The sequence below is a fragment of the Branchiostoma belcheri genome, unplaced genomic scaffold (assembly GCF_001625305.1).
Source record: "Branchiostoma belcheri isolate BF01 breed outbred unplaced genomic scaffold, Haploidv18h27 scaffold240, whole genome shotgun sequence".
NCBI classification, from domain to species: Eukaryota; Metazoa; Chordata; class Leptocardii; order Amphioxiformes; family Branchiostomatidae; genus Branchiostoma; species Branchiostoma belcheri.
This window is the reverse complement of record NW_017803844.1, coordinates 143,076-156,854: the sequence shown is the minus strand read 5'-3', so window position 1 is coordinate 156,854 and position 13,779 is coordinate 143,076. Positions and strand designations below refer to the sequence as shown.

At 43.5% G+C, this 13,779-nt stretch overlaps 1 protein-coding gene across 1 annotated transcript in view; it reads left to right on the top strand.

Annotated features, from left to right (window-relative positions):
• Window positions 1–1,308: 1,308 nt before the first annotated feature.
• LOC109471227 (activating transcription factor 7-interacting protein 1-like) overlaps window positions 1,309–13,779 on the top strand; it is a 14,520-nt gene continuing 2,049 nt past the window's right edge. Inside the window, exons 1-9 of the mRNA XM_019770510.1 lie at window positions 1,309–1,510; window positions 3,502–3,638; window positions 4,394–4,519; window positions 6,263–6,337; window positions 8,484–8,775; window positions 10,801–10,916; window positions 11,420–11,749; window positions 12,361–12,465; window positions 13,433–13,525. Coding sequence (XP_019626069.1) covers window positions 1,309–1,510; window positions 3,502–3,638; window positions 4,394–4,519; window positions 6,263–6,337; window positions 8,484–8,775; window positions 10,801–10,916; window positions 11,420–11,749; window positions 12,361–12,465; window positions 13,433–13,525 — 1,476 coding nt within the window. The remainder of the gene's footprint in view (window positions 1,511–3,501; window positions 3,639–4,393; window positions 4,520–6,262; window positions 6,338–8,483; window positions 8,776–10,800; window positions 10,917–11,419; window positions 11,750–12,360; window positions 12,466–13,432; window positions 13,526–13,779) is intronic.

Here is a 13,779-nt window from a genome sequence, read left to right as displayed (position 1 = left end):
AAGACAAGCCACATAGCGGACAAAAGAGGTTGCAAAAACACATGTATTGAAATTACTTTGTTGATAGTCTGTTTCTAGACCTGATCAAATATTGTCATAGCCTTTGACCTTTTTATAAATGCTACAACTGCAAAGACGAAATTACCTATCCCCTGGGGCAAAAACTCACAATAAATGAATTTCATTCAGTATCAAAGTCGCTACTGAACTTACCCACAAGCCTCTGAAGATGGTAGCCGCCATTCTTCTCCTTGGCGTCCACCCCGGCCTGGTGGTGTTGGCCGGGGCTTCGTGGGACATGTGTAATAACACATGCCTTAGTCCATCGGGCAATGTGAGCCTGCAAGATCGTCCATGAGACAAGGCTTAGCGTTACAAAATCAATGACGAAAAGTTTCGTCAAAAACATAAAACTACATTTGTATAACTATTATTCCCCTGTGTGTAGTTACAGAGAATTTAAATCTCGAATTCTCAAGTCTGTTGAGATGTACTGGTATGACTTTTGGGGGAAAAGGAATTACATGGTTTCATAAGTATACCGGGTCTCTGGTGTCTACATAAAAATACGAACATCTTACCCTATTCTGCCTGCTTACTCTACCATTTAACCTCAAAGTATAGGGCCAACCTGAGACGTCATTCTAAATGTACATAATTTCTCAGAACTACTACTACTACTGGTGGCGTGGTGCAGCCAGCTTTCCTATTCTATTACAGTTACATGTACACGGCAGCTTTGACTTTCCCAATAATTTCTCTCCGCTTTTTCCTTCTAAACTACCGCGTATGCGGCAAAAAACAGTCGCTCTGATTTTTCCCAATAGTTCCCCTCCGTTTCCCCTCTAAATCACCGCATATGCGGTAACAAACAGGTGGAGATACACAAGCTTACAGGTCAGAACAATGCTTCTCCTAACAAGTTGATGATAAAGTAAATCGTAACATAAAAGAAAAAAGTTCGCTTTGAAGTCTTAGGCGATTTTTACAGTGTACAATATTGCATTCATATTTATGTGAATAGCCCCCCTCCCCACCTAATCAACAGAGAAAACAGCGGCCCAACCCCGGGCCAAGTGTTAGCTGATTAATATATGTCCGAGGCGACTTAGATGCATTGAGTTCTTTGTTAGACCCTAAGTGAGCCTCGCTGGGCCACGCCACCGCATATCGTCCTCAGACAGGGTGTGCACAAGTGCCGACAGAAAGTAGTGCGTACAAGGACAAAACATCTAGTTTCCCTTTTAAACCCCTCCTACCAACGGTAGACTGCCGGCCGGCCCAGAGGAACAACAGACACAGACTAAAATGGATGCAGAGCCTGTTGCCATTGTTATTGATGATATCCCATCCTCTCGAGGTCAGTCCTCTGTGCAGCACGATCAGGGTTTGCCTGGCGGAAAGAAAAGAGAGGGGGAGCCAAACCCTGGGCAGCAGGATGCGAAGAAGCCAAGACTAGACAACGGTGCATCTCCAGCATTTGTCCATAAAACTGTGGCAACCGTTGCAGGTGAGCTTAGTACTGTTCCCAATTATATTTACCTTTGCAGTAGGGATGTGTACCTATACGGTGTACCTGTACCTGTACCTGAAAAATGGTTTTGGTACAGGTCCAAAATACCTAATCGTCATGTACCGAGTACTGGACCTGATCAGATTTATACTTGTGTATACCCACATTTTAAGACAAAACATGAAAATCTTGTTGAACGGATGTTGATTTAGCACTGTCACCCATAGTTAAAAATACAAAAAGTCAAAATTAACATTCTGTGTTAGTTGTTCGGTCATTTTTATGTTTTTTTTTCCATAACACCAAATTGTTATTGTCATAAAAATGCCTCCTTTACCTTTGAATTATTAGGCCACTTATTAGGTCTGGACTTATTAGGTCCGGACCTGTACCTGAACCTCTGTACCTGTACCTGAAGTTGTCAATAGGTACACATCCCTACTTTGCAGGTATTGGATTGGATTGAAGTGTCTGAAATACCTGGTAGCTGTCAGTACATGATTTCCTGTTTGTTAACGGAAAGGGATACCGGCAGCAGGGAAATCGAAGCTTGGATAGTGAGTGAGTGAGTAACAATGTCTTAAAAGGGTCTTCTCCTAATGGCTACATGTATTTAAAGAAATGTCATTGAAGTTGTGCATTGATCCAAATTTAAAGGGGCATTATGTAACTTCAGGACAATACAAAAAGTATATTTTCCAGTCATTTCTTTACATAGTAAGTTGACTTAACCCTTTAGTATTCCGAGAACAATATTCAGGAAGAGAAAATGCAACATCCTTACTCCATACAAGCATGCTTAAAAACACTGAATGATCCTGATTCAAAACCTCTCTGGCCACATGCACATATGCCATATATGGCTGATCAGGGCTGAGTGGGGATTACCGCCCAGTGGGGTGCCAGCTGATAGCCTACCAGACCCAAGGAGGTTTGACCGTTACCAGATTTTTTTTGAATTTTGAATGGACAATGACCAGTTTATTGATGCCCAGCAAAATAGACAAAGTTCATAATCATAGCCTGCGTATATAAAAGATATGAGTGTCTGCAAGAAGCTGATCTCTACCTAGCTGACCTGGCCTAGATATGGGGAGTGCCAAACTAATTAGCCACCCAGTGGGGGAACCTACCACTGGATGTTGTTGTTGTTGTACAAAGCCGGTGTCACCGCAAAATGAAAGTGCACTGTTTGTGCGCACAAAATATACGCCAGAAATGTGAAATAATGACGGAAATGTGCTGAAAAGTGATAGTAAATGTTGATAACACTGAGATTTGGTATATTTAGAATATTTGAATTCTTTGCGTAAAAAACTACATGATGCCCCTTTAAGGCTTAAAGTTCTTGAAAATACAGTCAGAACATACAGATAAATTGTTGAATTACAAAGTACTTAAAGCATTCTGTTAGAAATCCTGATAAAATGCAGCATTGACAATGCAGTCTCAGTTTTGCTATGGTAGACTGGCTGTTTTCTGTGTTAACTTCATAACTTGAAAAGCTATGGATGGATCTTCATGATATTTGGTAGGTGAGTAGCGGCTGTGGAAAGAAAGTCAAGTTCGAAGATGGTTCACCTGGTGCTGCGAATGGTTTTACATGATATTTAGTGGATGGGTAGGGGTTGAGAAGAGGAAGGTCAAGTTTGATAATGGGGCCTCCTGGTGGGTACCTACAATACTGCAGCGGAGCTTAAAAAAAATTGAGGTAAAATTTTCTGGAAGTACCAGGTTCATGATTTTTCAGTAGTGGAGTGCTCCATCGAGCTGGGAGTATGAGGTGTAACTTTGGGCCCCTAGCAGCTTTTGGGGCATTTGTTGAAATATATTTGAAGGGGGATACGTCAAGAACTGCTGTTGCCAGACCATCGTGATTTTTGGTATGCATTTCTTCTTTAGTGCTGTATTATGCTGCCAAGTGCTCCACCATGTCTTGTAGAGTTGTTGCAATTTGAATAAGGACAAAGACTCTTTCCCCACTTCAGTTGACAGTTCGATCAGCCAGTCTGCCATTCACTTTCGTAACGTTCCGGCCCGCACTAACGTCACGAGAGCAGTGGGGAGTAACACCACGTGGGCAGCACAGCCACAGCAGCTGCTGGGGAAGGAGGAACTCAGAAAGGTCCAGGAACCTTCTGTGAAATGCTCTTTTTCATCCTTAGGCCACGCCAATTTAATTTGTTGCTTCTCGGATTTTTTTTTATATGGACCAACAGGTCGAAACTAAAAAAAACAAACAGAAAGGAAACCCCAGGATAGCCGGAAATGTTACGATAAGAGACATGAAGTCAACATACCAGGCTGATTTATAATTCAAACAATAAATTTTTAACTTTTAATGAAACTACATTGTTCATGGAAAAAGTAGGAAGAAAGGGACTTTCTTCAACCATTGTGGCCAAAATATGTCTTTCATTGAGCATTTTGGAGTTGATTAAGAACCTAATTTTTTTTTTTGCAAATCAGAAAAAAATGGACAGGCGAATCCGAAAAGCAACAAATTAAATTTGTGTGGCATTACACAAAGCTTCATTGTTTGAAAGTTTTCAAATTTCTCTTAATATCAGCATGATGAAATGAAGTCAGCAACCAAGTCACTGAAAATGCAGAAACTTCCGTAGTTGTTTAATTTTCGTGTGTTTTTTACGGTGACCTCTCCATGGCAATTCCATTGCTTGAAACTTTCTCTGTATTTAGATATTAACACGTTATAACAAATTTAACAATCATATCACTGTGACAATAGTTTCAGAGCCTTGACCACCTTAGATCAAGTTATGAGATGCTGAAGTATGTGTTGCTCGATGTATGTAACTATAGCAAGAGCAAACAAGTATACATCAAGTATATGAAAACCATGAAAATGTACCTCTCTAGATGGTGGAGGAAAAGGTAGCTCATTGCACAGCCAAAGCAAACAGCCAGATGAAGCAATTACAGGACAGAGTTGCCAAGTTGACCAAAGTGTTCAAGGGCTGGGAGGAGTATGCCTGGAAATTCCAGGTTTGTCAACTTTTTTTTCTAAATATTAAGAACGAGTTCAATGGGATATGTTCGTCTCTGGTACAATGCAATCTATAGATTCTAGGCTTGCAATTAATCTGGTGCTTGATGCTGATTTGAGGAATAGAAACTCTGCTAACGCTGTTGAAAACCGCATTAAAAACATGCACTACCACTCAAGTAAGAACTACTTTCATCGCGATACAAAGAAAATGGCCAGGTGTACTTGCCATTTACATGCATCCGCCCTCATCTTACACATCATGCTTGATTATCCTCCGTCTCTGCTGTTGCCGATGTGACTGGAATGCTGACATGTAGGTTAGGCCACACCATCTTAATTTCTTGGTTCTCGGATGCTTCCAAGGAGATTGGTGGGTTGGGCATGCAGAATGAAAACAAACGCTAGGGCTTGAAATACTTCTTTTCTGCATACCCGACAAATTTTACCTGCACCGCCCAAAATTTAGGATGTATGGTCATACTACAAACTGTTCAGAAACCATTGCCACTATGCCTTTTACACTTCTTTCAAAATGTAGCTGGTACCCATCAAATTGAATACACAAATGAAAACTCACATACACCAGGTATGAACCCAGTACATGGACTGGTGCAGGTAGACATCAGAAATACCTGCTAGTGCACAACTTCAATCTTACCTGGCATTAAAGTAACATTCATATGCAGGTGGAATTTCGAGCCCTGAAAAGAAGAAAAGGCATTCTGTTGTAGAGACCCCTGCATCCACTGTTCTGTGCAAAATCTCTTAATGCATGAATAAATCCAAATTTTAACTTAACAGCTTACTGTTCAAGATACGAAGACTCTTGAACCATTTTTGGGATGGTACAAAATGTATGTGCCCAGAATGACACTTGCAAGCATTTTTTTTTTTATTTTTATTTTTTCAAATCAGAAAAAAACGCTGCGGCTAATTCTGGTAACCAAGAAACTGGTGACGATGAACCAGGAACAAGATAAGTTGATTAGAGAACTGAAGAGGCGGCGAGCCATAGGCGGACCAAGGCCGGTGGACGTGGGTGTACAGGCAGACCTGATACCGATACTAACCTTGTATCCTCTAGTTGTTTTTTTTACTTCCGTGTAAGGAAGTATTGTTTTGGGCGGCTGAGTTGGGTTTGTGTGTCTGCTAGTGCTAGAATAGTCTCGGTTGCATGGTGGGTGGGAGGTGATTTTGGCAGTTGATTTGGCAGGGAGGTCACGCCTGTAGGTGACCCAGCACATGCTGGGTGGGTAGTAGGGTAGTGTTTGGAGGAATTCAAGAAGACGTGTAATACCTGATTGCATGTACATGTACATCCCCTCTAGAGTTCTGATCCATCAACAAAAACCCAAAACACTTTTAGGAAGTCTTAAGTCCCCGATTTCTTGTTGTTTCTTTAAATGATTGACTCAAATCAACATGTAGTTTGCCATGTATCCAGCATGTTCATTGTGCTTGGTGAGTGCGTCACAGTTACAGTAGCGCCTCCTGCTGATTATTAACAGTACTGCATGATGAATGAATGGCACAATGTTGACATGCATGAACATTTGTGTACAAACTGTCTTATGCATGATACTTTTTCATTTTCTTCGAATCTAATTGCAAGAAGGGAAATATTTTGTATTCGCTTGCAAATGTAACCTTCTAATATGTTAGTAGCAAAAAGAGGCTTTATGGGGGCAGTTACCAAAAGAAATGTATAAAATACATCAATCTTTTTTATTATTGAACAGCAGCAGCAGCAGCCCACTGCTCAAGTTTTGAGTTCCCAAAGATCAGGTGGATCAACATCAGCACCGAATCCTGCGGTAGGTTTTTATTTAAATAGTAATTCAGTACATATTTGGGCAGTCGATTAACCTTACGATTCTGTAATCAATTAATGCCTTCCAGTACTAAATCGTTATCCATAGAAAGTTGAAGAAAACTTTGCATGTGTCTGAAAAAGTACATGCTTCATTCTGGCTAGGCTGACAACAGTGCCCCCATGCACTCTCCTGTGGTACTGCAGCCGAACACTACTGCACCCGAGCCACCTGCTCAAAAGCAGCCAGCTCTCGTCGGGCTGTACAACTGTGTTTTACAGGTGTGTCAATCAAAACACTGGGGGAATACACGGTATACATAAGGCCACACTAATTCAATCAATTGGCTCTCAGATTTACCTGCTTCATTTTTTTTCTGACTTGCTAAAAAAATTAGTTATTAAGGTTCTGAATCAACTCCATATTTCGGCCCCAGCTGTTGAAGAAACTCCTTTTCTTCCAAGTAGTTACAGTTTTTCCATTTGTCAATGCAGTGATTTTATTAAAAGTTTAAAAATTCATTGTTAGAATTATAAACCAGCCTGGCATCTCGACTGCATGGCTCTTATGATTGTAGCATTTGGAGCTATCGTAGGATGCGTAAGTCAGTTTTTTTTCTCCCTGTTGCTTCATATTTTTTATGAAAGTATCAGAGAACCAACAAATTGAATTGGCGTGGCCTCTAGCAAAATTGCAGAAGAACGTGGCTATATACACTCTAGGAGTGTACATAAAATCTATTTGTCTTTTATATACACTCCCAAAGTGTATATAAAATCTATTTGTCCCCAGAATCTATTTGTCTTTTATATACACTCCCAGAGTGTACATACAATCTATCTGTCTTTTATATACACTCCCAGAGTGTATATAAAATCTATTTGTCTTTTATATACACTCCCAGTGTGTATATGAAATTTATTTGTCTTTTGTATACACACCCAGTGTGTTAAAAATGCGGCTTTGATTTTGAAACAGCCGCATAGCAAGTCGCGTAAAAGGACTTGTTTGGGACACAAAAACAGTTGTAGATTGTGTGTAATTTGTGTTACTCAGAGCGTGGCGTGGAACAACAGCGCCGATACACATTTTCAAGTTAGCGTGTATTATTACTGCGTATTTTCCCCGATTACTTTGCTTAAAATTATGTAGGTTTGCAGGCAGGCGTCTGCGCTGTTTTTTTTTCCCTTTGACCAACGCCAGTATAAGCCGAGGAAGAGCGGTTTATTTAATAGAAAGTCGTCCCAACTTGCGGGACGCTGCGATCTGACTGACGTTCGGAGCAGAGGAGGGGAGGGGGGCACGCCAGCTCCGGACGGCACGGAGACCGGCACTCACGCTATTTTCAACGCCTTCGGGTAACTTTCGGTTCCCAGTTTCCACCTTTTTGCTTGTGGTCTTACTCAGCTCAACGTGGGTCGTTTTCTGAAAGTTGTCCAGTGCAGCCCAAGTTAGAAATCCGTCCCCTAACTTCAATCGGGACGGCGCGGGGCAGCCATGTTGGCCGTAACGTAAATGGCTAGGTTTTGGGCCTACCATGGAGGCTAGTATTTCGGAGTGTATATAAAACCTTTTTGTCTTTTATATACAAACTGGGAGTGTATATAGCCACGGCGATTGCAGAAATGTGCCGGCATGAGAAAGGTCTGTTTTTATCATTATGGTGAGCTGATGGCAGGATTATCATTTACAGTCATGTTCAAATCGCACTTCAGTCAAAGCTGCCTAAGAAGGCCACACAGGAGACCGAGGTAAAGTGGTCTTCTTGGACAGGTGGCCTTCCGAAGCAGGTCGGTTAAGGTTTGTGCCCATGGAAAATACACGAGGCCGGGAAAAGGTGGTTGCTATGGCCAAGTGGCCGGCTTGTAGAGGTAGTCTTTTTTGGAGGGGTGGCCTTCTTAGACATGTGGCCTTTTTGGAGAGGTCGCCAAAGGTTTTTTTAACCTATGGAAGAAGACCGGTTTTACCAATGGAACTGGGGAACAGGTGGTTGTTATGGCCAGGTGGCCATCTTGTAGAGGTGGATGCTTGGCCAGGTTTGACTCAGCATTCGAGAAGGCATTTAGTTTGTTTTGGTAAATGATTTTGGCAGGAAAGAACAGTCAAGAGAGACAGAAGTTCTCAAGTTCCAAATCTTTCACATCCACAGGTGACAGCTGCAGCCTCTAGACAGCAAGTGGTGCCAAAGCCTCCCGTGCCAACCTACAACCAGCCTCCGTTCGTCCAGCGCGTCTCCATGGCAACCGAAGCCGTCGGCCCACAGACGAGCATGCAGCCCACTAACCCCAACGTCACGATCGTCCAGCCTCCCACGCAGGCCCGGAGAAACACGGTGAAGGATCTAATCGGGGCACAGAGGGCAGGTCCACCACAACCACAGGTCGCCACGGCGCCGAAACCGCCCCCTCCCCAGCCTGTCGCCCAGCAACAGGTCGGGTCAGGTCAGAGGGCAACCCCTACAGGTGTGTGCGTGCATTTACTACTGAATACTCCATGTGCAAGTTGCAACATTGTATGGGTGATATTCTTTTGATGCTCACATTCTTTGGACTCAAAGCTTGCACCATTGTCAGCTGAGTTTGTGGGCTTTGGTTGTTTTTTCCGGGAATTTTGGCCGCCTTAATTGCACGTGTCCTGTGTCCCGTGTCCCGGTGTTTGGTAGGTTAGTCGAAGATTGCAGAAGCAATTAATATTCATGAATAGAGCCGTCATTAATATTCATGTTACGGACGATCTACGCTCTGATTGGTTGACCTTAAATAACCTGTGTTTTGATTGGCTAGAGACTCAGTTCAAAGTTAAAAGTTCACTGCCCACCCACACAACACCGCGGAATTTTCCACTTTCGGGAAGCTTCCTCATGCGGCAGTGAAGGAAGGCTGCTTTCTAACGTATTTCTACGACTACCTGGCCACGGAGTGAAAACTTTAGTGGTTTCATCACGAAGTAGTTCGCAATCATTCCGTGCCTTGCAGAAAAATCTGATGCCATGGCTCGCCAACGTACAAGTTCCGTGTTTTACCGCGTTTGTCTAGTCGCGGGCGCAGGTCATTGACCCTCGGCTTGCGTTCGGAGAGAAGAGCAAAAATATATCTGGCAGTTTTGGCGTCGGATTTTTGTTTGGTAAATAATACACGGGCATCCATGCTATTCCAAATAGTTTGTAATTATGTGAGTGTTCACTAAGAAAGGAAACTGTTGCCTGGAATTATGTGAGTGTTCACTAAGAAAGGAAAATGTTGCCTGATTGGCAGTAAAAACATTTGTTCTGCCAGCCAACTTTTATTAGTCCTCCACTCTCCCTCCCCTAATTTCGCTCCGGCCAGCTTTTTAAAAAGCTCTCTTGTTTAGATTATTTTGGGAGTGGCTCTAAGTCTAACTTTTTCTTGTAATGCAAGACTGTCAGGTACAGATTCTTTCTAATGTGCTTGTGGTTTGCTAAGGGTCGCTTGGAATGCTTACGCATGTTCACCTCCACCTACAGGTGTCCCTAACCCTCCCCACAACATCCCCACCCTGGTGCACCACCTCCAAACCCCTCCCCCTGTCCGCACCTACCACCGACCCAGCACAACCACGCGCAACAGCAGTGTTAGCTCATAACATCAGTATCGCCAACCACTACAAGGTGCAGTTGCCATTACTTTGTCTCGTGTAACCATCTTTAGGCCACACCAAGTAATTTTTATGGATGACGTCCTCTGCTGACCCTAAATCTAATGCGAGAACTGAAAAAATCAAGGACTGTAAAGAAACAAGAAAACTAAATTAGGGACGACAAATGTTAGAAAACGACTTGAATGAGACAACACACTCTAACAACCAACAAGTATTTTACTCATCATGAAAACAGCAATAAATCAGTGGAACATCAGTTGTTGTCCTGCCCTATTTCTATTCTTTCAGCACATCTTCCGATCTTTTGTGCCCATGCTTCCAAAATCATATCCACTTGCTTGAGTAATTGCTTATTAACTGGATGTCTAACCTTCACCGACGTTCCAATCTTTTGATTTGCAGCACTGTAGTGTCTCTTTGGTCACAGTTACAAAAGCAGACTATCTTTTTTTCTGTGAACAGGCAAAAATCAGTACGCTTGCGGACGTCATCCATATAGATTACTTGGTATGGCCTAACACAATAAGTACAAGCTGCATCAAACCAAACGAAGTTGTTTGATCCTCTAGCACTGGGATAGACCCCTACACCTTTTTTCGCATCATTTGTTGTACAAGATCTGATCATCTGTGATTAATTTCAACAGAGGTTGGCAAGAGACTGTTGAAAACAGTTCTTCATTCAACAACCAGTAGGTTGACAAATGGACATCAGATTTGAAAATCAGCTTATACAAATTCGAGGGAAAACATGCTTCTTGGGTGCCCAATGCAATTGGCATCTGAAGAGAGCCAAGGCTGAAACATAACTTCATGTATGTGATGGTCTGTTTGTCTGTGTTCTTTCAGCTCCTCCTACAAGGCAGAAACCTCCGGAGAAAGCCCGGGTACCGTCTCAAGACACGGCCAATGTGAACGCAGTGATCGACCTCACCGAAGATGCCGAGGAAACAACCAACTCTCAGGTACAGGGAGAACATAATTGGCATGTAATAACACAGTTGGTAAACCAATGGTACATTTGCATTGGACGTTTAGCCTCTACCAGGCTACAGAAGTGGCTGGAAAGAGTAGAAACTGGTCAAATATACAGAATGCTAACATGCCAGGTGTTATGGGTTCCCCCATCAGATTTAGATTGGCCCAAATTAGGTTAGCAGCAGGGGACGCTAGAGGGGGCAGACCAGACTTAGGCAGGGGAGAGGTAGCACGTGTGGTCTCAGTAGCTGTCATAGAATAGACAAAAGATCATTAAAAGAGTGTTTTTGCATTCAAAACAGTCCACTCCTTGACACCAGGGGAGATGGTCTGCAAGAGGAATCTGATATGACAACTTTCACATTTGGTAGAATATGGGTATTTATAATCTACATCAGAGTATTATAGTTGAATTTGCTGTTACTTAGTGTTAGCATGAAAGTTCATCTGCGTTGGTGAGATACATAAATTTGCTGTTGTTTGGATGTAGGCATCAGGACGGAAACCGTCCGGTGCAGGCCCCCCTCCCCTCCTGAAGGCGGTGTCGGAGCCCTCGCCTCCTCCTAACACCGTGGCGCCCGCTGCCCAGGCCCGACCCACGTCTCAAGTCTGCCCCTTCAACAACCCGCAGCAGGCGGCGCCGGTCAGCGTCAACACCAGCAGGAAAGTGTCCGAGGTCTTGCAGGCCATCATGAACACCGCGCGCAACATCCAGGCGCCGCCGAACTTCCGCACGGTCACCACGTCCGTGCAGCAGGTGGGGCAGAGCCTGCACACCCTGCCCTCGACCGCCCCCACCTACCGGAGACCCCCACTCCAGGTGCAGAAACCATCTTCGTCCCCATTTTTAGCTTACTAAAAACCTTTCTTTACCTACCATCCACTCTAATGCTGAGGTCACATTTCCAAACCGGGGCCCAACTGGGGAGTCTCAATTAAGGCAAAGTCAACAATTTATATCAAGAATATATGCAAATACTTCCCATTATTAATTTTTTAAACATTTTTGCTTTGTTGTCTCTCATATCATGATTATACTTTTCGTTCCATAAGACTGCCCGGCTGGGCCCCGGTTTGGAAATGTGACCTCAGCATTACTTGACCTTTATACATAATAGAGACATCCTCTCAAGCTACATTGCTGCTTATTGTTTAAGAATGACTTTTACACTTATTTTCTTTAATATACTTTATTATTATGTACTGCGTTCAAGTGTGTATTGTACTGTATAATTTAAACCTTCTATTGCCGGAGGAGGAGTTTTCTAATTTGAATATTTGTTTTGTTTTGTTTGTTTTGTATCTGAAACTTTCTGTGAGTCAGCCGTGGCCAGCTGAGTCTGCCAGCACTTACCCAAGTAACGACGTGTATCATTGCCAATACAAAAAAAACAGGTGCTGACCCAGTTGCCGCCCCATGTTCCGCCCCAGAGCTCCGTGGGTTACGTGGGAGGCCAGCCGGTGGTGCCCCACGTGCAGCAGAGAACCGGCACGTTCAGACCGCCAGACGTCACGACGTCTACCTACGTAGTGCAGGTGAGACTGAGCTAGGTCAGGTAACATCTGAAGGGAATGGGCGAATGTAGACATTTTTTATTTTGTCTTTTCCTTTTTGTTTCCTGCCTCTTTAAGCAGGTATTTTGTGTCTTTGAGTATAAATCTTAACGAACAAAACCAGTTAAAAAGGATATGTGGGGTGGATTGAGCCTCAAGCCAACTTACATGCTACGCACAGGCTGGAGCTGCATGGTTTCTTTTTTTTTCTAATAGGAACTTTTTTCAGTCCTATAAATTGTGTGTAATTTAAGGATTAAAATTCCTTGTCTTTTTTTACAAATGCTTGTCACACAACTAATGGAGATCGAAATAAACCGACCAACGAACCAACACATTGCAAAAGTAGGGGCATTACAGTTTATGCCATTACTTTCTCTATAATACTGATTAATAGATAAATCTCTCTGTATCTGCATGTTAACTAGATTTGTAGCAAACAGTTTTAGACCTGTACAAACCTGTAGTAAGTGTGACGGTGTTTTTAGGATTCCCTGTAGTGTAGTGTAGTGTAGTGTAGTGTAGTGTTTGGCCATTTTGTCTTCCTGTAGCCGTCCCGTGTTGTGGAAAACACCCTGAGTCCTGCTATGTGCATGCGGCCGTCACAGCCAGGGAACCCACTGTACAACCACTACTCTGAGGTGCCTGCCTTGGAATACCAGCTTGCCATTGCCGCTTGCTTGCTGCCTTTCCTTCGCTTGTTGGCTATCCTTCGCTTGTTGTAGCACTCCTTACCCCATTCAGACATAAAACTAAACAGGCACAGTTCTCGATATGATACTGATCCAAACCCATTCAGGCATAGAACTAGATAGGCACAGTTCTGGATACGTTACAGACTATCCAGAACCGAGCCTGATCCTAACCCTAACCCATTCAGGCATAGAAGTAGATAGGCACAGTTATGGCTACAGTAAACATGGTGCGTTCCATCCCTACTTTTCTGCAGCCCCAGCGCCACCCCGTGCACAGCGTGGGCGTGCCGCCGGCCAGACACCCGATGCCGCAGACGATGACGCCGTACCGCCAGCCTTTTCAGCAGGTCCGGCCGCCGGCTAGCATGATGCAGGCTCCCCGGCCCACGGGGCCCCCCATTATGAAAAGTGGATAGTCGGTTGTCCTCATCCGCAAAACCTGGTAGTTTTGGCCATTGTGTCTCTACTGGTACTGCAAATGCTGACGTATATCCCGATCCGGTCCTTTGAGTTACCTGACTCAGACTGACGTGTTCTGGTGTTGACGATTGCTGACTAGTTTGGCTGATAACGATACAATGAGCTCTACTGTGACTGCTCC